The following is a 23,118-nucleotide window of genomic DNA, read 5'->3' on the forward strand; positions in this document are numbered from 1 at the left end:
ATTGCAAGGTGTCTCCAACAGCCAAGCTTGGGAGCCCAAGAGAGAGACATCTCTCCAAATCACGGCTGGCAATGTCAACCTGGCGTGAGTTCTGCCAATGGAATGGTATCGGGCGCAGGAATAAATGGAATAATTAATACCGTCTCTCGGATTTGGCATTCTCTCAGCCCTGTCTATCCCGAGATTTCTCTCCGGCCACCGCTGAATCGCTGATGCCGCCTTGGGACAGTGAGAGCTGGTTGAAAACACTAAGGTTGGTTGCACAAGCAGGAAGGAAATATACAATGAGTCGTCCCCATTCATAAAAGTAGAGCTTGATGGCGAGAAAGCCATCGAAGTCCTTGCTAGCTGATGTGATTCCACCAGTTCGATATCATCAACAGCGCTGCTAGTTGCTACTGCGGCCTGTGGTAGCCAGGGCGCTGCATATGTATTATCAGTCTGTCCAGGGATCTACACTGACTCTTTCTCGTGAGACTGACAGGCATCTATATGTGCTACTACACTAGAAGGGAGTAGCCTCATGGAAATGCTTATTTATCCCGTCCAAGTAGGTGTCATTCTAATGAGGGATAAATCGGTTGATGAGATGACATCTCTAGCAGAGATAGCCCAAGATCCAAATTTATCTCACCTCTTTTACCTCTAGTGGAGCAATCTCGTAGTAAAGATTGGATTACAAGGAGATTAGAGTAAGGGAATGAACTCCATTTTCTTTTTGTAGGATACAGAGAAGAATATTAGGGTCGGACCTGGCAAGACTACTTCGGCGGCCCTTAATTCCAAGTATGGAAATGAAAGACTTTCTGTGGTCATCGAGTGTCGATGGGAGGGCACTCAAATGGCCCTAAGGCATGGAATAATCAGCAACGATAGAGCTTTTAAAAAAGACTTACCAAAGAGAGCTACTTCGGCCTACTTTACATCCATTCAAAGTTGTCGGAAACAGCCGCCAACAACAACTTGTGGAAGGCGAGAAGTTTCTTCACAGAAAGGGGCCATAATTATTCATCCAGGCAGAGGGATATCTGCCTCTGGTCGAAGAAGAGAATGGTCATGGGTGCAAGAATAAACACCTGTGCTTAAGGTGCTCCAAATATAGCCTCTGTTTGGGCGTAGAGGGGTATATACTTCAAATGTCGGGCCTTAATTCCTAGTGAGCAGCCGCTTCTAAAATTGGAAATGGACCACTTGTAACAATCGAGTCCCACCGCACTCTTGCTCCTCACTGGTTGAATGAAGAGCGAGTTATAAACATCTGAGGAACCGTGGATGAATGCGAGGTGACCTTCAAGTTGGTGTTGGTGACTAAACCGTGTTGGACGACCGGCGCCTAATCGGGCATGCGCAGCCTGGGAATTTGAAACGGTGAAGCTGCTTCTCCTCACGGGACAAACTTCTTGCTTCTGCCTCACTCTTCATGATTCACCACATGTGGTCATTTCCAGAAATCGACCCTCGGTCTGCTCTCATCGTGTTGCTCCCATAGTTTTCCTACGACACGTGCAGTCCATGACGATCAAATCACTCCTCAAGTCCCTTCTGGCCACAACTAACCAGCTGAAGGCAAAATATCTACCTCGAAGCAATGGCGATGAGTTTGAACAGTGGATGAAGGAGTTTGAGGATAAGGATCGAGCAGAGGCTCAATCCAAGTGGATTCATCAGCATCGTCACGAGATACGCCGGGGCAGCCAGATTGTGCAGCGCGAAATGCACATCAGTGCCCAGCTCACGTACTACCAGAATCTTGCCGAGGAACTTAACAAGCTCGAGCCGGTCGACTTTGAGCTGCTAGCCCACTGCGATACTGAACTGAAAAAAATGAACCAGGAACACTGGAAGCACCGAGAATGCTTGGCTAGGCTTGAGGGTGCCAAGCCGCCAGGTCGACTAGTCCAGGAATACTGCAAGAATCAACAAAAGCATCAACACCAGAAGGCTCAAACCCTGTGGAAGGCCGAGCGGGTCTATTGTCAGCTTCGAGGGGGCTGCTGTGCTCGGGACTGCGGCTGCTGCGAGCGATCACTGCGAACGATTCGCGATCATTCGGGACGAGCTTGGTACATGCACTGCGGCAAGGCATGCAGCTGCTGTGGATGTTACCGAGGCGAATCGCCTGAGTCAAGCCAGCACTCAAGCTGTTGAGGCGTGCCAGGACCCTATACGATCATTTCGAGGAATTAAAGGCGGGTACATCTAATCTGGCGTTTCTGAATGACTGGAGTTCCCGGCGGTATTTTGGTGTGTCATTTCGGCGTGTGAGAGAAATGCATGCCCAGTCAGTCGTGACATGTTATTTCTCTCTCTCTCTTTTGAGTCTGCAATATGATCTAGCTCTCGTCTCTTACCGAGGCCATTCTCATGATCGAATCTTATTTGACGTTTTAATTATTGACCCGCTAAGATAGGATCCATGATAGGGTTCCGTTGATTCTCCATTCCCCGGACCCGCTCATCTATACCGGTTCCAGTTTAGAACGGGCGTTTCTGATAGCAAGCATTTCCTAACCGGGGCTGGTCCGATTGCTGCTGGTGCTTCACCATTGGCCTTCGACTATGCCTTTGCCCAGCCTCTATCCTGATTCCAGCGTTAGGCCCAATTATCCCCTGTCCCCCGCCCTATACTCCCTTCCATCCGTTCGCACGGGATCCCTGTCTCTTTCTCCCGCGCTGATAAGGCACAAGGATGGCGCTTTTGCCTCGTTGGCTAGTAAGAACCCTGCTATTTGAGCCTGGGCATCGTACGTTGACCCGGTCCGGCTACCGGTCCGGTACCTGCGGCCGTCGCATAGTGATTCCTTCAATCAAATATGCCGGGCTCCGTCGCCTGAACGTGATCCCGGTCTACCGGACAGATGCCGGTGTGGCTGGCGATATCAGCATCGAGAAGATCATTCGCCACGAGACGTAGAATTTCTTAGCGACCAGAGATAATTGTTGGTCTATCAACTAAGAGTGATAGGGGCAATGGATGGTCCAAGATATGATGGCTTTTTGAAAATCGAGCGACGTCTTTACGGGCTCAAGGGGAACTCGGCACCGAACAGCCACTCCAATGTATTGATATACCAGCACAAATGATGCGTACAGAGCAACGCGGCTCTTTTCATCGATATCCCACGTTGTGACCGATGACTGAATAGAGTCTAGAAACTGATTTCCCCAGCTATCATCGACCCCCTCGTGTCTACCCCAGACTAGCGAACATTTCCAGTGCGCGTGCTAGGAATTAGCGTGCTCGGTTGGCTTATCTCGGATGGAGTGGCGCCCAGTCACAAGCCAGAGATCCCGCGCCTCAACGTTGCATGGTCGCGGAGAGCCCTTTTTTCTTTTTCTCTCTGTGTTTCGTCCGAAGAGCTAGGGTCTGACAAGGGTCTTGGGTGCAAAATGAGAAGCTCGGGGGCCTGGTGGCCCTCGGCAGCTCGTAACCAGCTCGGACCTTTAAGTATTCCTGCACCCCCCGCCGATCCTTGCAAACGATCGCAAAATATAAGCATCATCAACACCACCACTTTGCTTCTCGCAGTTGCATGGTCGCATCCTGTGGAACATGGCGATAATTGAACCTGCGGCCCCGTCTGCGGGATATACGGGGAATCAGGCCCCAATCTCAGAGAAGGGTCGTGCGGTCCGGACGTTGGTGGAGACCAATTTACTAGATGATCGTTATGAGACCACGCAGCGTGGCTTGAAGAACCGCCATGTTCAACTGATGGCATTGGGCGGCACGATTGGAACAGGTGAGAGAGGCTTGGAGCTTGTGGTGAACCCACGGAGCGCACCGTTCCCTTTGCTAATAACGATTCCATCCAGGTCTCTTCGTCTCTTCAGGTCAATCGCTGGCTATCGGTGGCCCAGCCTCGCTGCTGATAGGATATCTCTTCATTTCCGCCATGGTTTATGCTTTGGTCACGGCGATAGCGGAGATCGGAGCATACCTCCCCGTCCACGGTGGCACTATGAGCTACCATGGGTTCCGATACGTGTCGCGGAGCATGGGTTTTGCGATGGGATATCTCTACTGGTATTCACTGGGCATTCTGGTCCCCTACGAGATCACCGCCGCCGGCCTGGTCATCGGGTACTGGGATCAGAGCGGATCCATCAATATTGCGGTGTGGATCTCCATCATGATGGTGGTCATCATCGCGCTCAACTTCCTACCCGTGCGGTTCTATGGCGAGTCAGAGTTCTGGTTCTCTGGTATCAAGATCATCACCCTAATAGGTCTGCTCATGGTGGCATTTATTCTCTTCTGGGGTGGCGGTCCGAATCGTCAGTTACTGGGATTCCATTACTGGAAACATCCAGGTTCATTTAACGAGTACATCGTGACAGGCGACACGGGTCGTTTTGTGGGCCTGTTGAAGTGCACCGTGTCTAGCGCTATCGCCTTCATCTTTGCGCCTGAGCTGATCATTATCAGTGGTGGAGAGATGGAGTCGCCGCGTCGGAATGTCCCTCGTGCGGCGCGCAGATATATCTATCGGCTGGTATTTTTCTACATCTTCGGTGTTTTGGCCATTGGTGTCATTTGCCCCTCAGATGCTGCGCGGCTCACTCAAGGCGATGGCACTGTGAAATCGTCCCCGTTCGTCGTTGGCATTCAGAATGCAGGCATCCCCGTTTTAGACCACATTGTTAATGCGGCAGTGTTGACCTCGGCCTGGTCGGCTGGCAATTCGTTTCTCTACATGTCATCGCGGTCACTGTACTCCCTCGCCATGTCCGGCAATGCGCCGAGTATCTTCAAAGCTTGCAATCGCTGGGGTGTGCCATACTACGCCGTGGCGGTGTCGGCCTGTTTCTCGGCTTTGGCGTACCTGTCCGTTGGCAATTCCAGCTCGATCGTCTTCAACTGGTTTGTCAATTTCACCAACACGTCGGGCTTCATCTCCTGGATCTGTTGCTGCGTGGTATTCTTTCGATTTCGCAAGGCTGTTCAAGCCCAAGGCATCGAGCAACCTTATAAATCTCGACTGCAGCCGTACGGAGCGATCTTCGGCCTGGCCGGATCCACCCTGATGATGTTAATTAACGGCTTTACTGTCTTCTTCCCGTCGGAGTGGTCCGTCAGCAACTTCTTCACCGCTTATATCGGCATCCCGGCCTTCCTCATTCTTTACTTTGGTCATCGTGCTCTGTACTGGAGCGATCCCTGGGCCTGGCGCCCGGAGGAGGTGGACATGCACACCGGTTTGCAGGAGATCGTCGACGCGGAGCTCCCCGAAAGACCGCGTGGCCCATGGTGGAATTTCTGGTAAATAAATGTTGATGCCATTTTTTCAGTATTGAGTGGAGAATCCCACTGCCGAAGACAGAGAATTCGTCTCGGCGTTTGTGTGTTGTTTTGCTTCTGAAGGGAATGACGTCTTTGTATTTGGATTGGGCGATATAATTCAATAGTTTCTAATTTGATACCTCCAGGATTGAATCTCCACTTGTGATTGCTGCGATGACTGTTGCCATTGCGTCAGCATATCTCGTGCGCACATCTAATTACCCCCATGAATGTGTGCTTAGTTGGTTGAATGCCGATTTGCCCCTCCGGCAGTTGATCCGCTTTGGCTTATCGCATCTCCGCACTCGCCCGCACCTGATTTGGTTGAATAGATGGGGCGAAACCGGGGAAGAATCTCTTATAACTTCCTACCATCCCTTCGGTAGGCGCCGTAAACCGTGTTTCTTTTGATTTAGCGATCGGCTTTCCCTCGCATCTATAACTTCGGCACCCGGCATTTAAAGAGCAACGGGCCGTGCTAACTTCGCCGGCTTAAACCCCGCGAAACCTTAACCGACGGCACGGAGTCTGAATCACCTCCGAGCGCAAATATGGCCGTCCTTCCCCCGACCGTTCGCCCGCTGCAGCCTCCAGCCGAGTCTCAGATCAATTTCGGGGCGCATATTGAAGGTGTCGATCTGGAGAACTTGACTGGTCCGTTTGTTATAGTGCCAATAAGGCTGGGGAAAGGATGCTAAACTACTGAACTATCAGATGATCAATTCGCCACCATTCGCAGAGCACTCTACAGCCACCAGGTCGTGATTTTCAAGAACCAACAGAAGTTATCGCCCAAGGCGCAATATGAGCTGACCAAACGATTCGATCCCGCCTCGGACAACTATGGCCATGGCAAGACCCTCGATGCCAAGCGCAGCATCCTTCATCCCGACCTAAAAACAGTACCCCATCAGCCTCAGGTGCAAGTGATTGGAAATGGCTTCGTACCTTCATATGAGGGACTGGAGAATGTGCAGCTCAAGCACCCTCACCACCGGACTTTCCATAAAGACCATATCCCCGACGAGAAAGACTATGATTTCACCCGTTTCTACCGCTGGCACATCGATGCCGCTCTATATGACCTGTACCCGCCGCAGGTCACGACCCTGTTGGCTGTAAATGTACCAAAGGGCCGCCGCCAGACACTGTTATATGACGATGGGTCTGATGAAACGTTGGATGTCCCGCTTGGCACAACTGCGTTTGTGAGCGGCGAGCAGATGTACGAGCGGCTCTCGCCCGAGGACCAGGAGTTTGTCCGCACAAGCAAGATCGAATATGCGCCTCACCCGTAAGATATCCACCAAGCTGCCATCGCAGATATCAAACCATTTTGCTGACCGGAACTCTTCTTAGGTACATCTGGATGAGTTCTGCTCACTCTCGCTCCACCGGGCTGGGCCTGCACTCCGAAGGCCTAGAGCTATCCGAGTCAAACCTACCCCCGATCGACGCGGAGAAGATCATGATATTCCCCATGGTGTGGAAGAACCCGGTGACGGGTAAACTGGCTCTGCAAGTCCATCCCTCCGCGATCCGCCGCATTCACCTCCGCGACGGAACCGTGATCGATGATTTGGCGCGTGTCCGAGAGATTGTGTACAAGTTGCAGCGACCTGGAATCAGCCCCCAATTCGTGTATCCGCATGACTGGGAAGAAGGCGATCTGGTCTTGTTCCATAACCGTGGCGTACTACACTCGGTTGTGGGTGCCTTCAAGCCTGAAGAGGTCCGGCTTTTCCGTCAGTGCAATCTAGCTGCTTCGGAGCCGCCTATGGGGCCTTGAGGGCTGCGGTTCGTTGTTTTGCAACTGTAATGAAGATCGGGAATTTATTTGGCATTATTTGGGCAGTTTGGGTGGTTTGTTTTCCCTCAATATCGAACAGGGGGTTTTTTGGATAGCGTTTATTCCAGTCACATCAATCATGGCTTATGTTCCACACACTCAATATTGGAGGCGATCAAAACATTATTTATGTGTCGGTATTTCAATCTCCAAGACTGTATTATGGATCATCCACATGGAAGAATTAATATACATATTACATCAATATATCAACATTAATACACTGCTCCAGACTCACATTACCAAGGTTTAATGATCAAACTGCGCGTGTAAAACGACAAACCTGTCACCGCACAATATAAAACCCATTGACAGCGACTTGCTTCTCCCTCGACTCGTCTGTAGTAGATCGAACTCCGAGCTTGTGCAAAGGGACCTGCTCTACCCACTTCTGCCCTTTCGCTCGTACATTTGCATAGCCTTCCTTCGTCCGATCCATCCAACCGGTATTCTGCCGATGAATCTCGGCAGGATCTGGCCCTCTTGGAGCCCAGACTGGCTGGGAGAGGGTGTTCTGGACAATGGTCACATCATAGGAATCCGCAAGCATAGCAGCCTCGGCCGCAGCGGCTTGTGCGTCCGCGAGTTCCTGATGGGTAGTTCCAGTTGGTGGTGGGATTTCTGCTCTGAGAAATCCCATGACATTGATTTCTAACTCAGTTGTCTGGAGCGGGACCTCGTCCAACAAGCGAATAGCCACAGACCTTTTGGCAAGTTGGGACATATTCACGCCAGCGGCTTGCAAAGGGTCCAATGTTCGAATAGATAGCACAGCCGGGTACCAGGGACTCAAGGAGGTACTCTTGGCGGTGCTGGTATCGAAACGTGCCCAGCCAAAGAAGTAGCCTCGAAATTGCTCCGGTATCCAGCCCGGAAATTTGGTCAGAATGAGCTTTGGCATTTCGCCGGGGTTGCCGGGGGCCGTCGTGTGCGGTAATTGTGCACGGGCTTTGAAGTTCATAGGGAACGGCGTTTGAGGGCCATCATCGATAGGAGATATCTGGCGATCGAGGCCTTCATGTGGCATCAGACCTTGCTGGTCCTTCTGGGTCGAACCAGATGACCCCTTGATTAAACTGCCCACTTTATCTTGAGCCCCACTGGTGGAATAGGCCGTCTGTGCTGCTGTCTGCGTCAACTAAGATGGCCGATAAGGATCCACTTTACTCTGAATAGCAGCAGTCGCTGGACTCACGACTGCTTTGGCAGCAGTCTGGGCGTACAAGCTAGCCACCATGGCTCCTACCTCCAGGGGCAATGTACTGAGGCTGGCACCCCGGATGGAATGAGGGTTAGTGGAGGTTGAGAGGACCCGGAATACCGGGCTGTTCCCAATGACTTTTTTCTTCGGCCCTTGACAGAGGACTAGTTGCCAATAGCCATCACCAGCCTCTGCCGGAACCCGAACAACAGCTGTTTCACGCAAGGAGTGCGTGTCGCGCAGCCGAGCGGGAGCCTTTTTGAGAAACTTTTTAATATCGCGTTGCCACGCTCGCTCGTCATCCGGGTTTACCTGGTCGGCTCTAAGCGGCATGCCTGGGGTGACGTCAACCCAGTTATTATTGAGCCGAAAAAGGGCTTTTGCGCGCATCCCGGCCTTGCCAGACCAGCCTTTGTTTTGCAACCATAGAGTACGATCTTGGGGCAAGGGAGCATCCGAGAAGATCGAGACGGCAACGGAGGTGGCCTCTCCTCGATAGAATACCAAGCCATGTGAATGACGCAGAATTGTGACATGTTTGTTAGACTCAGTAGGATGATTGATCAGTCCCCCGAGAAAGTGACGGGCCTCTCCATAGGCTTTCTGAACTGGCGTCGGAGATGGACTAGGTTCAGGGGGGATACTGCGGGTGTTGTTGCGCCACCCGCAGTTCGTGGTCTTTGATGCGATGCAAGTTTTGAATTCGGTACTTCTTGACCATAGAGGTCATTATAAGAAGGAGGCTGAGATAATGGAGGCGGCACTAGAGCTGGCGAGCTTGTAGCGTGGGCGAGTCTACCGGAGGGTCCGGCATTTGCAGCCCCCCTGAGATTCGGGTTTGAGAGAGGCTTTCGTTTGATCCGAAACGGATCCGGCGGTGGCTCTGGCCTCAAATTTGCAGACTCCATGATTTACATTGCATTCAAGCAAGATTCAAAAAAAGAGTATGATTCTCTTCGAGATCGTCATCGATGAGCTGCCGGCGGACGCGATTGGGTGAATAGGCTTAGTCATCTTTATTGCCTCAGGCAACATATATACATAGTGAGATTGACTTGGCTTCAGGTTCAAGATTTGGACATTGGCTTGTTGTTGTTGTTATTGTTGTTGTTGGGTCATCATGAAGCAAAGTGTTCAGGTAGGTGGAGATTTTCGTAAGCCTAGAAGCCCATAAGGCGAAAGCGTCTATTCCTGCGGCTTTGGGGCGCATCACGTGTTGAAGGCCATACTGGCCCATACGAGAAATCACTCGTGACTATTTAATTTAATATTACGAACAAGTTGTCGTTCCCCAAGCAGAGAGAGAGGAAAGGTTCAGATAAATGATCATGTTCTCGGGTATCCTGTACATGAAATGCATAAATGGGGTATCATTGGACATCGCGGTTACCACTGCTTCAAATAGTTGAAGGAAAAGGGATGCATGCCTGCAAGCAAACCAGGTATACTGGCATCAAAATGGTTTCTGAGCAGTAGCAAAGACCCTGACGAGAGTTAGTTCTTTTGATCATTACTCAACTCAGGGGCTCTATCACACTCACGCTTTTGTATAGACGTGCATCTTGTTTGTCTTGAGTTCTCCTCGGAGATGGGCCAATAAAACCTGGACTTCAATGGGTTTCCACCCACCAAATCGTGTAAATAAGGCGAGGGAGTAGCCTTCTACCGCACTTTGAACCATCTGCGCGCGGAAATATCGACCGATCTCTTTCAACTTGGGATCCTTTGGCCATGTTCCAATTGGACACGGGTATTCAGCAACATTGATATCTTTAAAAGCCGCTCCCTCCAAAAGGCCGGGTAGCTCTGGAGCAATATCCCAAACTCGTCCCTGAATCTGGGTCGTGCGGGCGAACTCATTCTTCTACTAGTGAGTATGTTATCTTCGAGGTTGTCATCAGACAAGGCCGCGCTCACCTCCCATTTGCGTAAATAGCTATCTTCTGGATATGAACCATCATCACTTCTCCCTTTCGGGCGGCATTCCGTTATCTCAATGCGGCCACCAGGTTTGAGGAGGCTAAAAAATGTCGTTAGATCACTGAAGAGCTGTCTGTCGTTTGTGGTTTGTGGGAGGGGGGGGGGGGAGGTACTCAAAGCATCGACGCATAAAGACAGACCAATCGTCAATACCGCCTCCTAGACAGCGAGCATGAATGAAATCAAATGATTCTGGGGGAAAGCTCCAATCCTGATTCACGTCGTCAATGATAAAGCGTAGATTAGGAGGCACCCTGCTATCTGTCAGCATCCCATCCTCTTCCCCACAGATGATAGACCAGCGACTGAGGGACATTACCAGCGAGGTTGAATAGGGGAAAGATCAACGCCCACCACCTCGGCTGAAGGGTATAAATCAGCAACTATAAGTGTTAGTTGTTTTAAGCTCATGTCATTTCTGTCGATATTGCCCAAGCTACACACTTTCAATGGCCCAGATTCCTGTTCCTGTGCCCAGGTCCAGAATTCTCTGGGGGTGCTCAAGTTTTGTGTCACACAAGTCTCCATTGAGATGGAGTCGAAAGACATGATGTAGCACGTCTAATCTTTCTGTAAAGCAAATGTTACTCAACGGTCTTACCGTCTAGCGCGGCAAACTGGGGAAGAAGAGCACAAGACAATTACCTTGCTCTTGCTCATCATTAGGAAGGACCTAAAACAGTGAGCTGCCGTAACGAGCTGTGCGGGCCACATAGGCCAGGATATCGAATCAATACACACATAAGTTCCAGACCGATATGCATGGTAGGTACGGCCGTTCTCGTATACATGAGAGTAAATAGATTCGGTTAAGGAAGTCAGATCACTTTGAATGCTGTCGAAGTCACTGGAGGACTGGATTGAAGATGGTTAACCCGACTTGATATCTCACGAGGTTCATGGGGATCGGCTTCTTGTGCCGTCTTACGCTGACATCGGCATCTACCTCAATTCCATCTGAATCTACGAGCCTCCCAGGGGATGACATGGTGATAGAGCACGAGGATACCACGCATATGGCGGTGGAGAAGGGGTTCGGCAGCTCCTTCGAAGCTCTGAAGAGTAAGCGGACGCGAGTGCAAGAGTGAGAATCGAAACTTCCGAGGCGAGAAAGACGAAAAAGGCCGGTTCAGCCCAACGCGGGTTGTGTGCACCAAGTAAGTGGATGGCCACGGCGCACTACAGCCAGCGTGCAATGCTGAACCGAACAGTCGGGCCCGACGCAGACTAGAACTGCATGTCGGAAAGTTACATGGCCCGATCATCCACCAAACTCATTTCCACCAGGATCAACCAGTCCCTCGGTACTCCGGAATTTCCAGAGTACCAGGCTTGCAAGCCCAAGGAGAAATAAAAGGAAAATACGGCGCCGGACGAAATGACGAGGATTATTACAGGCCCACGGTCTTCGTTCTGCAATGTATACATCTCGGCACTTCGAACAGAGCATATACTCCATGGAACGATCCCAAATGGACGATGTAACTGGTTCCCCCCCCCCATCCAACATGGCAGCTCTTAGCTGTCTTGTCAGGCGGCGTGGACAGAAGATCATGCAGCCAGGTAATCATTCTACCGCCCTTGTTCCTGGTTCCAACTTCGTTTCTGCATGGAGTCTACAACCCACCACCATCCCTTCAACCTAACCCGCGCATTCCAGAGTGCCCAATCCCCGAAATCTGGTCAAGGTCTGGTCAAGGTACTATTACTTGCGAGTGCATCATTCACAGTCGCCTGAGCTGGCAAAGGGGATCCCTTTGCAGGGAAAATCGGCGGTCAGGTTCCGTGGAGAGCCACGGGGGCAATCCAATTCCCAACACAGCGACTCTGCCACGGACCCAGAATACCGGGGCAGGTGGGGACGGGAACAACCAGGATGGCCAGGATGGCCAGGATGCATCGCGCGAAGAACTCGGTCTCCGCTGATGCAGAAGGACGGGGGCGTTGACCGGGATAACCCCTGGGATGCGAGCAGTCGGTGGCAGAGAGAATCCGGTCAAGTCAGTCCAGTCATGCATGACGAGGTCTCTTGCACTGGCCCTAACGGTGAAATTGGAGACCTGATAGATCCGCAGCAAATCCGTATACTGTACTCCGTGCTCTTGTTCAGGTTCGCCGACCCCTCCTTTTTGGCCCCCGGTCGCGCCGATTTGTGAGCCCGCTTTGACCAGACCCATGCCAGATCAGCGTTGGACCAACCCCCCTCCTGCCCCAAAGAGTTGGTAACCAATGCCGTACCAAGACAGTGGGCGGTGGTGGGGCATTCTGGAATGGACTGCAGTGGGCGCGGAAGACGAGGCCAGAGCCGTTGGAGCGAGCCGCTAAGATGCTCCGATCCATCGCCGGACGGCAGGAATCCAGGAGGGGGTTCTGGCTCAAACCTGAATCATGCGCTTGTACTGATGCAGATGAAAACCAACGGAGCCGGAGTCAACTCCCAGCGTGGCGGGGGCTCCCGAGTGGGTAAATTACACGATCTATGGAGAGGTCGCGGGATTCCAAGATGCAAAGTCCACGATGGAGATGATTCCGTCGGGTCTGAGAAGGTCTATGTTATTGGTAACGAGTGAGCTTCAACCACGTCAACGGCCCCGTGCAATGCATATTGGTGCAAGCCCGGATCAAAAGTCTCTGACCCTGGCAAGAACAATTTTAGGTCGCATATGTATTCTATTTTAATTGTGTCTAAATGTCTAAAGGGACCCTGCACGCCAGCAAATAAAACGACCCGACATGCCGGCTCCGCTCGTTTTCGCATCGAAAAAAAAGCATAGTTGGGGACCAATATAAAGATTTCCTCTCTCTTGATACGAAATGAACCCCTAGAATGCCAGGTCATCTTTTGCGACCAAGTCGATGGGGTCCCTAGGGTTTAACACTCAGGTGGCCTTTCCGAGACCTCTAGCTGGTCTGCTAAGAGTCGCTTACACTGTTCAATTTCATTGTATGAAATGCAGATACCCATGAATTTGACCATATCGCCGGCTTGTTTTTGATCAGCTATTTTGCTCACGCTTCTTGAAGCAGAGAAACTTACGCGTGATTCGGGCCCCAGCAGCATCGCTGTCATCGCGACCGTTCAATCGAGTAAAATTGAGGATCATTTCCACTCGTGGCCGACGAGACGACTGGTACAACTCGAGGCGCGAAGGAATATCGCTGGCTTTGCTACCATAGGGCAGTAAAGTAGCGATGCCAACAGCATCTTCGATTGCCATGGCACCCCCTTGTCCCATGTCTATGAAATGGTTAATATATAAAGGACAGCGGAGCTTGTAGACAAGCAACCGTCTCTAACAAGTAGAAATTTCCTTACATGGCTGAAACGGATGTGCAGCATCGCCAATTAGAGCAGTTTGGCCTACAGTCCAGGTCGGGAGCATCTCCATGTCATACAAATCCCACACTCTGAGGTTCTGATCGGCATCTTGGACGATCTGTTGAACTCCGGGATGGAAATCGGCAAAGCCTTGGACAACCGCGTTTTGATCCCCGACCGTTTGCCAACCTAGTAAGTCTCTTTCAGCTCGAACATCCCCAATAGATAGTTATTGCTGAGCCTACCATCAACTTGCGAGGCGCTCGACTCGGCCTCTTTCGAAGGCAGAAATGCGCACAGGTTAAAGACCTTGTTATCGGAACAAGGATAAGCGACTAAGCGAGCACCTTCCGTAGCCCACTCCATAAAGATACCAGGGTCTTCAACGAAACCGCGTGATGTTTCGTGCTTCCTCAATTTATCAGTAGGGAGGAGCCACCGATAGCATGACTTCCCCACGGCATAGGGGCCAGGCGCCCCTGGAGCAACTGACCTTCGTATTTGGGACTATCTGAAGATTAGCATATGATAAAACAGTTGCTGTAATGGGGTCCTGGATTTTACATGGAGTCCATCCGCACCAAGCAAAAGGTCGGCATCAAAAATGCGACCATCTTCTAGAGTGACTGATGGGCGAGAGGTATTGATATCCACATCGGTAATCTTGCATCCTGTATGCAGAGTGGCGGTCTTGAGCGCATGCAGCTTGAGATTATTGTGCAGGTCCACTCTGTGAACAAGATACCATTCCTATCATCTAGTTAGAGTACTATTTCGCCACACAAACTCCATGTCACCTACTGCCTGCCACGTCTCTCGAACCCCAGCGAAATCCTTCTTATACTTGAGCTCACCGGCATGACTATATCGATGGATCTGAATGATGCTGTCAGTTGCAACGGCTTCTTAAATTGGATATGCCGCACTACTCACCTCATTCATAATTGTGCCCCCAAATTCTTCCGGATCCACTCCCATCCATTTCAGCAGAGCTGTACAATTTGGAGGAAGGTGAATTGCAGCTCCAGTTTCCCTCAGAAAAGATGATCTTTCTAGAATCTGGGCACAGTGATACTATTAGTAGTGTCCGACGCATGGGCATCCAAATCGCCATCTTTGAAGACATACCACTACATGATGCCCTTGTTTTCCGAGAGCAATTGCCGCTGAAAGGCCCGCAATTCCTGCTCCGATTACAAGAACATCCAGAGGCCGATTATTCTCAATCATCGCTGTCTAGCCTGTGATAGCTTTGGTGGTTCACATCTACTTATATGTCTGTTCAGTATCTTGCACTAACTAATTACATAGAGGATCTTCCCTCTCTGTCTCGGATATACCAAAACGACATCTCCGAGAGATATGTCCGAGGTGGGTGGATACGATCATAGGAAGTCAGAGACTTTTCATTTGCCATTAGCTCGGACTCAGGAAGTTTGAAAACTGAAATAGGCCGAAAAAAGGCTCCATAACCTTTGTAGTATTCTCCACGGCGATACTTGAAGAGATGACGGATGCTGAGGATTCGCAACTCTCCGTCGGAAGTTCGGCAACAAAACCAGATCTCGTAAGACAACAAAATGGGCCAATAAACAATGAGTTCCAATATGCAAAGGATGGATTTTAATCTGTATTTACTCAGAATCTCCTGTCAAGTAATGATCGCTCACGACTCATGTTCTTCTCCTGTCGTGGAGTCAACCCCATCTCGATGGAATCATGGAGAACTGTCCGTAATTCTTCAGGTTGAGCACTATGAATTCGATTGTAGAGTTCAGGCTAGGTATGGTGTCAAATCTTGAGGCATATGTTATTTGACTGATGGGTTGTACAATGAAAGGTTTTTCGGGTCGGTGTTCGTGTTCGTGTTCGTAGGTCGGCAGGTATTACATGTCGCATGTGCAGAGCATTCAATGCCGGTCATGATTGAGTGAATTCGCACCCCATAAATATAGTCCCTTTGATGGGAGTATCGTAGTAGGGCTCGATCTGCACAAACCCATGTCGGCGATAGAGCCGTTGTGCCGCGGCCATGTCTGGAAGTGTATCCAGCCGGACACCACGGTATCCTAGAGCCTTTGCCTGCGCAAGAATACTTTGGACGAGCTTCTCACCAAGATGCAAGCCGCGGGTTTCCGGGACTACGTAAAGTCTTTTCATTTCGCACCAATTGTCTGAGCTGCGTCGGAGGGCTACGCAGCCCACAGCCGAGGAATCTTCTACCGCGGCCAGGGACGCATGATCTGGGGTTGAGCCAGAGTTTGCCTTTCTGTGCGGATGACCAGCCCTTTGCGCTCGTGCAATTAGAAGAGTGCCACCTTGAGATTCGGCATATGTTCCTGGTAGCGAGTCGAGCTCTTGTTGAAAGGACTGGAACGTGAGATCGATTCCGAGCGATGCCGCGTACCCGGAGAACAGAGAATGGATGGCGGCAGTATCAGCTGGGAACCTTGCCGGCTCAATATAGACTGCCATGAATGAGGTGGCGGTGGTGGCAGGATATCAAACGGGACTGAAGGTAAGAATTTACGCTGGAAACCATCCAAACAAGCCGACGAACTTTGATAATGACTCAGAATTCAGAAACCGAGCTGTGCATACCCCACATGCCCCTGGACAAAGTCCCGATGCCGATCTGCAATCAACGATCAAAGACACACTTGGTTAGTCGAGCTCCAAATCGCCTAGTGTGGCTCGCATAGCTCGCATAGCATCGGGGTGTTTACTATCTCCCTCTTCAGTTCAAAAGTTTGATTTGCGACCGGAGAAGGACATCAACCGCCCAACTATTTCACCCGAAAGCCCGAAACAACCATGGGCGAACCGCAGGGCAGACAATGTTCAAAGCCAAATGTCAGATTGCCAAGATTTTTACAGCCAATTCTGCGGTCAGACGGTATGCACCTTCATCTGCGCGGTGGGGGTGCGACAAATAGTTCTTCCTAAGCGAGCGTGCCCGGAGTTGAGTGAGCGTTACTGCTCGAGGGATTCGATGAGAAGAAAAAGCAAATGCCATTTTCCAGTCAAAGGGTCTATTTCGAGATACTGGTGCTGCCACTCGTTTCTCCTTATGCTATGCTCAGTGTGAGGTTCTTCGGGCTAAAGTTAGGAGGACCCCAAAGTAACGCCCCCCGGAATGCACCAAAAGCGGCCAAGGCAAGCCATTCGATGACGATGGCTCTACCGTCAGAAGGGGACATTCCAGTAGATAGATTATGCATAAGAAGGCGTCTTTGTCCATGGTCTGCGTGCCAACTTTCTATTAAGGGCCCATATCGCAACGATGGATCAACTCACGAAATTCTTAGCTGACAATCCCCATATCCGCCATGCGACACGGGAGTCGCCCGACTTCGCTGAACTACGCTCCGCATTCATTATTGATGAAAAAACATCGCCAGCGATAATCATTCAGCCTCCCTCCGCCGAGGATGTTGCCGCCCTTGTCTCTGTCGTGACACGCAATGGCTTGCCCTTCACCGTACGAGTGGGCGGCCACGACATGTTTGGTCGATCTCAGATTCAAGACGGCGTGACAATTGACCTCCGTGCGCTCTCCTGGATTGAAGTCGATACTAAAACACAGACTGCTCGTCTCGGGGGTGGCGTTATCACCATGGACATGCTCAGAGAACTACAACAATATCACATGACCACGCCTCACGCGGTCACCCCAACAGTTGGCTATGTTGGGTGGGCAACCTACGGAGGGTATGGTTTACTCAGTGCCACATATGGGCTTGGAGTAGATCAAATCTTAAGTGCCAAAGTCGTGGATGCGGAGGGGATTCTTCGTGAGGCAGATGAGACGATGATGTTAGGCATCCGAGGAGCAGGAGGATTTGTCGGCGTGATTGTGGAAGTAACTATCAAGATATATCCTTCAAATCAGGTAAGTGCTTTCCGCAGGAATCATATATTTCGAAAACTCACATTGATTGCCGAAGATTTTGGCAGGGGCCATTTTTTATCAATCGGATGACCTACCGGAGACTATCCGCCGGTACAATACCAATTATCTCCAACTGAAAGATACCGAGAGTATCCCACAATATCTGAATTTATATCAGTGTATCTCAAATGGACCGACTGGGCAGGCTCTCGTGATATTGATGATCTGGGCTTCATCTGATATGGACGAAGGACAAAAATGGCTCTCGAAGGTTTCATCATGGGCCCCTGTCGCAATGAATACCGTCGCGCCGACAACAGTGGCGGCATTCAACGAAGTCACAGCTGGCCTTGTCCCCCAAACCACCTATGGGTCGATGTACACCGCAGATATCCATGAGTTGACTCCGGAAGTACTTGATGTTATCGGTACTCATGCACCGCTACAGCCCAACCGTGAAGTCTTATTTGGAGCTCATGAACTCCGTGCTGATACTCCAAGTTCTGGAACTGCCAATACTAACACTACCTTTGACACTCGGATTCCACATTTCCTTATTGAAATTATTCCCATGAGTTCGTCTCAAAACACAGCAGGCGCTGCAATTGAATGGGGGCAAAGGTTCTATCATGCTCTGATGAGCACGGACTCGGCAAATATTCTGGCTTCAACTTACATATCCCTGACACCTTCTGAGAGAGTCGACAAAAACGCAATCTATGGAAGTCGATATGAGACTTTAAAAATGATCAAGGGGCGATATGATCCACAGAATGTCTTTAAACATTCGCTAGTCCAGTTTTGATAAGGTCTGCTGGATATGCGGGCATCGAAATGACTAACTTTCACCGTTGAAATTCAAACAAAATTGATTGAGCGAAATCAAAGCATTAGGAAGTCGTTTTATCGCAATCACATAAGCCCATTCCCTGCTTCTTAAACACCAAAGTAAGATAGACCCGAATTTACCTTCTAAAGAAAATTCAAACGTGCCAGCCCCGTCAAGCAAGATCCCTATATTATATACAGCATTTCTCAGTCTACTGGTAAGTCACCGTGAACTGAGTATCACTCTCAATGGAGGTATCCGCAAGGAGCTGGCCGTTTTGCTGAATGTCCAAGATAGCAGCATCACTGACACCATATTCACCACCATCAGAACCCTGGGCTTGGGCACCATAGAAAGTGACTTGGCCAAAGTCAGCCAGAGGCACCATTGAATCGCCAGAGTTGAAATCCTCGACAATCCATTCCGCATTTTGACCACCAAGGGTAGCAGAAGTGGAAGGCGCTGACAGACTCTTGGTGACGCTCTGCCCAGACGACTGATTCTCAATGATAGCAACACCCTTGCTAGGCGAGAAGGATTCAACTCGAGCGACAATTACGTCTCCTGCTGCCAGGTCGATGTCGAAGTTCTCAGCCGCGTTAGGGTACCACTCGTACCACGCATCATAACTCCTTTGCCCACCTTGGACGTAGAAGTCAATACCAGTCTGGAGAATAGCCTGGGTGTAAGTATCGCCATCGATGCCAACCCATGCAGAGGCGGCTTGCGTGTTACCCGAGTTATCAGTCGCAACGGGATTGGGCACGGTGAATGTCGCGGAAACGGCGGTATAAATTGCACTAGCAGGGGGCTGCTCGCGCACGACGCCAGCCCAGTTCTTACTGTACTGAACATTGGATGAGCTAGATCCCTCTTTGAGTAGGACACCGTTTTCCTCGTCGAGATTCTCGAATTTGTGGGCCGGTAAAGACTGGCGTTGCAAGACACCACGGGCCTCTAAGCGCTCCGTTAGGCCAGAGCGAGGTGCTGCCAGAGCACCAGTTGCCGCGATGGTGGTAGTAAGTACAGCTGTTGAAAGCTTCATGTTGGAAATTGCTGGCCAAAACCTGGTAGTGACGGTGAGTCAAGAGGAGCAGGCAATAAGGAACGAGTATGTGACGTATAGAAGGTGGCCCTTTCAGAGCATAGGGCAAGCTAAGGGGATTTTATACTATCATACTACCAACGTTGCATGCAGCATGTCCGCATGTGGAAGTATAGCTCGTGGGGTTGTGACTGTCACTAGGGGAGAGGACAGGGCCTTGGACCCACTGAGAGAGTTTGGGGGGGGGGTCAGGTTTTGTGAGGCTTTACGTGAAGCACAAAGGCTTATTTGGGACCACAAGCCGCTGTTTTGGTCTTGCGACGGTGCTGATCATGCTGTACGGGTGCGCACATTTCGTCCTCGAGACCCATCGGTGGGTCTAGAACGAGGCTCCGTGATCATCATCAGACCAAATCAGCCCCGAAGAAGGAAGACGGGGTCGAGATCAGCTTGCGTGTCTCCATGATATGGAACATTCCCCGGGTGAAGAACATCTGGCAATTTGACAGCGACATCGCGACGGATGGGAAGATGATCGGCGTCTAATCCCGATTTTCTCAAGGTAGCAAGATCCGCTAATGAATGAGGAAATCACCAGGATAACGAGATCCGAACAGACTGATTCCAGTGAGTCTGATCTCATTAGCCTCGTAACTTCTTATTATTTATTTCTTTAATTCTTTCCATAAGTAAAGGGAAGGTTTCCCACAACCCCATTGTCCCATAAATCGACACAAGCACCCTAGTTCCCATGTTGTGCTCGGGACCGCATTTAACGATGATATCATAACGAAACGTATATAGAAACATTTGAGCGAGTTTTTTTTTTCTTTTTTTTTTTCTTTTTTGAAACAGCTTGAAAAGCTATTGGCGAGGAACAAGAACTCCAGGGGCGTATGGGGCGCATGCCAGTGCAGCAGGTTCCGGTATTTTCACATTCCGCGCACCTGCTTGCCTGCTAGGGTTGGCCACCCACATGTTCACCAGGCATTCCGAAAACAGAAATACTTCGTCGATCGCCTCTTAGATTCTGAAGTGTCCTTTTTCGCCAGCTCCCCTGTCGAGCTAGCTAAAGCTGGATGCGATTTTCACAACGGGTTCGGAGAGGTCGTCGTGGCGCGGCAAGTCAATCTCGCATGAAGATCGATAACTGCATGCGTCAGGACAAGATCTCAGGAGGACCTTTTTTGGGTCGTTTAGCCAAGTTAACATTTAATAAACCTAAGACCTGGGCATTAAAACCTGATAACTAACGAGCGCCTAGAACTAGAACTTTATGTTAAGAGGTAGGTCATTTCCATTCAACACGTCAAGGACTTCAAGGCATATGGAGAGTCACGCCGACATATCCGGTATTTCGATAGCTAGTACATTGAACTTCAAATGTCACTCCGCGGATTCTTGTTCCAAAACGCTGTCTGCCGTGTCACTGGTGGTGTTGCCATCGAAATATGCCGCTCTGGGAAGCGTTATCCGGATTCAACAAGCATTTCGATTTGCTAAGCCTTGCGCCATTTTATGCAGTGATTCTAAGTATTCTAACAATCATGTATTCTTCTCAGGTAGCACAGAAAAAAAAAAGATCCGACACGGGAAAGATGGTGGGTATAGATATGTATCGTATCAAGGAAAAGCAGGAAAATTTCACATTGGGAGACGACGCATCTCTTCTGGGGACCAGTATCCTCGCATATTTTCCGCCCCGAGAGTCTTAACTTCTTCGTCAAGATGCTGCCATAACACCCCCCAAATGCTTCCATCAGCCGCTTGACTTCTTCACGGCGCAGGTCTTCCTCGCCAGATCGGCAGCTCTCAAGATACGACTCGAGTTTCTCGAGGCCCGCATGAATCTTTTTATGTTGCTTCAAAAGTTCGAGCTCCTTGCGGAACTCAGGCATTTTCTTTGCCAGAACAGGGAAGATGTGTTGCTCCTCTATAGAGTGATGGAAATCGAGCTGGGAGCAGAACTGGAGACCCATCATGATCATCTGGCGAGCAGACATTCCTTTAGAGCGTTTCCCTTCGCTGGAACAAGCCCCCAAGAGCTCGTTCCATGTCAGGCGAAAATGATTGTGCTAGAAAATCATCAATACTCAATTCCTGGCGGGGCTTATGTCCCATTGAGGACTTACAAAGGCGTCCATCTGCTCCGACAAGCGATTATATGTTCGAAATTCGCTGGGAGATAGCGGAGGCAGTGCCTCCCCGGCCTTTTCCGGGCTTGGTGTCCGGGGGCTCTGGCTGTTACTCGCCATGGGAATTGGGCGGGGTGAAAACGTTGAATACAGACGAGCACAGGGGGACGGCCGAACCAGTGGCGGGGTAACGAGTCTTCTCAGCCCACGCATGGGACGGCAATTAGGAAGATGCCACCTGCCGAGTCAATCTCCGATACGCTATCAGCAGTTCAACTGTAGCGACGCGACAGGAACTTTTGGATAAGAAAGAAGCAGCCGGGGATGCTGAGAAAACAGAGATTTCTGATTCGGTGGGATGACTAGCGTCCGTTTGCTCTCAAAGTGGAGCGATTTCAAAGCATTAGCAAGGCCTGGACTATCCCGCAACCTCCGGAAAGATTAAAGGGAGAACAGGCTACCATCCAATGATTTTGACACTAGAAGATACATTAACACACCCAGGGGTGTTCTTCTTAGAAAGTTATTCAGGTCTCTATGACTAGCCAAAGCCTCGGTGCTCATCGGCTCAACGTCATAATCGCCCTATACGTCCCGGCTGGACCACCGGATATCTACATCCATCTCTTAATCGTTTGACACGATGGGAATCGAGATCGCCAAGGCCTGCCAGCCTTCAATTGGTCGTTGCAAAGCTGAGACTCCCATCGCGTTCGAAGTCGATTCGTGTTTCTATCCGTATACAACTCCCCTACGATAGTATCGGGACGTGTATTCTAGTCGCCTACTAATACGCTTCATCGTAATTCAAAACACACGCTAAGTCTCTAGAATTAGAAGCAAGATAGTATCGCAACCTATCCTAATATTGGGATATATTCATTGAGCCGCCGACGTAATACATACGCTCCTATACTTAGCTGTTTGCTCTGCTGCTAGACGCATCCCTGAAATGAACATCTTGCAGTCACAGTCTATCCGGATCTTGGGAATTGTGAATATCTCAACCGCCTTTAAATCGAGAGTAGAGGAGGTGAGTAGAACACGCTCCGCCCAGCCGATCAAAAGAAAAACAGATCTGACCGTGATCGACGGTATGATTCAATGCTCCAGCTATGGGGTGGGTTCGGAGTAATCTTCAGCAACTAAGACAGTGAGAACACAATTTCTGTCCTTTCGTGGGGATCGTCATCCCCAGTGTTTACTCCATACGCCCTACTCAGCACTTGACTCCGAAGCCCTACGGAGCCTGAGAAAGGGGCCGGCGGTTTCGCAGATCCTTCCAAAATGGGTAATTCATATGTAAGTGGGTCTGAAAGACTAAATGGAACGCAGACAGAACCCATACATTGGGGCTTGGGGGCGGAAATGGAGAGTCTGCAAATGATTCCCGGCGAGATGTAACCGAAGGTGCTACTCACAGCGGCTATGTCGATCAAACGTTCCGTTGGGTCAACTAGATCATTTGTAGGATTCGAGTTGTAACTTCCCTCACAGAAGGCAGCTGGCCGAGACGCGTACTAGGATAAAGACAGAAGACGGACCGTATTGAATTCTGGCTGTATCTGCATGAAATGCACAGCG

At 50.3% G+C, this 23,118-nt stretch overlaps 12 protein-coding genes across 12 annotated transcripts; 5 read left to right on the forward strand and 7 right to left on the reverse strand.

Moving 5' to 3' along the window:
• Positions 1-1,512: 1,512 nt before the first annotated feature.
• On the forward strand, positions 1,513-2,203 carry N7462_000049 (uncharacterized protein; the record flags this gene model as incomplete). The annotated part of the gene is made up of 2 exons (XM_057071775.1): positions 1,513-1,975; positions 2,091-2,203. 2 exons carry the CDS (start codon positions 1,513-1,515, stop codon positions 2,201-2,203), a joined length of 576 nt encoding a protein of 191 aa, XP_056938305.1.
• A 486-nt stretch (positions 2,204-2,689) lies between these two features.
• Positions 2,690-2,914, forward strand: N7462_000050 (uncharacterized protein; the record flags this gene model as incomplete). The annotated part of the gene is made up of 1 exon (XM_057071776.1): positions 2,690-2,914. The coding sequence occupies one exon, from the start codon at positions 2,690-2,692 to the stop codon at positions 2,912-2,914; it is 225 nt and encodes a 74-aa protein (XP_056938306.1).
• Positions 2,915-3,553: 639 nt separating this feature from the next.
• On the forward strand, positions 3,554-5,267 carry N7462_000051 (proline permease PrnB; the record flags this gene model as incomplete). Its single annotated transcript, XM_057071777.1, has 2 exons — positions 3,554-3,743; positions 3,817-5,267. 2 exons carry the CDS (start codon positions 3,554-3,556, stop codon positions 5,265-5,267), a joined length of 1,641 nt encoding a protein of 546 aa, XP_056938307.1.
• A 568-nt stretch (positions 5,268-5,835) lies between these two features.
• Positions 5,836-7,073, forward strand: N7462_000052 (TauD/TfdA dioxygenase family protein; the record flags this gene model as incomplete). The annotated part of the gene is made up of 3 exons (XM_057071778.1): positions 5,836-5,938; positions 5,999-6,578; positions 6,644-7,073. 3 exons carry the CDS (start codon positions 5,836-5,838, stop codon positions 7,071-7,073), a joined length of 1,113 nt encoding a protein of 370 aa, XP_056938308.1.
• Positions 7,074-7,419: 346 nt separating this feature from the next.
• On the reverse strand, positions 7,420-9,242 carry N7462_000053 (LipA and NB-ARC domain protein; the record flags this gene model as incomplete). Its single annotated transcript, XM_057071779.1, has 3 exons — positions 7,420-8,271; positions 8,296-9,012; positions 9,045-9,242. The coding sequence occupies 3 exons, from the start codon at positions 9,240-9,242 to the stop codon at positions 7,420-7,422; spliced, it is 1,767 nt and encodes a 588-aa protein (XP_056938309.1).
• A 629-nt stretch (positions 9,243-9,871) lies between these two features.
• N7462_000054 (class I SAM-dependent methyltransferase) lies at positions 9,872-10,863 on the reverse strand (the record flags this gene model as incomplete). Its single annotated transcript, XM_057071780.1, has 4 exons — positions 9,872-10,198; positions 10,252-10,354; positions 10,428-10,568; positions 10,757-10,863. The coding sequence occupies 4 exons, from the start codon at positions 10,861-10,863 to the stop codon at positions 9,872-9,874; spliced, it is 678 nt and encodes a 225-aa protein (XP_056938310.1).
• Positions 10,864-10,875: 12 nt separating this feature from the next.
• Positions 10,876-11,302, reverse strand: N7462_000055 (S-adenosyl-L-methionine-dependent methyltransferase; the record flags this gene model as incomplete). The annotated part of the gene is made up of 3 exons (XM_057071781.1): positions 10,876-10,884; positions 11,056-11,169; positions 11,243-11,302. The coding sequence occupies 3 exons, from the start codon at positions 11,300-11,302 to the stop codon at positions 10,876-10,878; spliced, it is 183 nt and encodes a 60-aa protein (XP_056938311.1).
• A 2,008-nt stretch (positions 11,303-13,310) lies between these two features.
• Positions 13,311-14,863, reverse strand: N7462_000056 (uncharacterized protein; the record flags this gene model as incomplete). Its single annotated transcript, XM_057071782.1, has 7 exons — positions 13,311-13,552; positions 13,631-13,822; positions 13,879-14,140; positions 14,198-14,383; positions 14,435-14,509; positions 14,567-14,707; positions 14,762-14,863. The coding sequence occupies 7 exons, from the start codon at positions 14,861-14,863 to the stop codon at positions 13,311-13,313; spliced, it is 1,200 nt and encodes a 399-aa protein (XP_056938312.1).
• Positions 14,864-15,553: 690 nt separating this feature from the next.
• Positions 15,554-16,108, reverse strand: N7462_000057 (GNAT family N-acetyltransferase; the record flags this gene model as incomplete). The annotated part of the gene is made up of 1 exon (XM_057071783.1): positions 15,554-16,108. One exon carries the CDS (start codon positions 16,106-16,108, stop codon positions 15,554-15,556), a length of 555 nt encoding a protein of 184 aa, XP_056938313.1.
• An 808-nt stretch (positions 16,109-16,916) lies between these two features.
• Positions 16,917-18,330, forward strand: N7462_000058 (FAD-binding oxidoreductase; the record flags this gene model as incomplete). Its single annotated transcript, XM_057071784.1, has 2 exons — positions 16,917-17,525; positions 17,581-18,330. The coding sequence occupies 2 exons, from the start codon at positions 16,917-16,919 to the stop codon at positions 18,328-18,330; spliced, it is 1,359 nt and encodes a 452-aa protein (XP_056938314.1).
• Positions 18,331-18,565: 235 nt separating this feature from the next.
• N7462_000059 (A4/G1 family peptidase) lies at positions 18,566-19,399 on the reverse strand (the record flags this gene model as incomplete). The annotated part of the gene is made up of 1 exon (XM_057071785.1): positions 18,566-19,399. One exon carries the CDS (start codon positions 19,397-19,399, stop codon positions 18,566-18,568), a length of 834 nt encoding a protein of 277 aa, XP_056938315.1.
• Positions 19,400-20,785: 1,386 nt separating this feature from the next.
• N7462_000060 (hemerythrin domain-containing protein) lies at positions 20,786-21,654 on the reverse strand (the record flags this gene model as incomplete). Its single annotated transcript, XM_057071786.1, has 3 exons — positions 20,786-20,858; positions 21,143-21,474; positions 21,532-21,654. 3 exons carry the CDS (start codon positions 21,652-21,654, stop codon positions 20,786-20,788), a joined length of 528 nt encoding a protein of 175 aa, XP_056938316.1.
• Between the last annotated feature and the right edge of the window lie 1,464 nt (positions 21,655-23,118).

This window comes from Penicillium macrosclerotiorum (assembly GCF_028827735.1).
Source record: "Penicillium macrosclerotiorum strain IBT 26536 chromosome Unknown utg000001l_segment0_segment0, whole genome shotgun sequence".
Taxonomy (NCBI): Eukaryota; Fungi; Ascomycota; class Eurotiomycetes; order Eurotiales; family Aspergillaceae; genus Penicillium; species Penicillium macrosclerotiorum.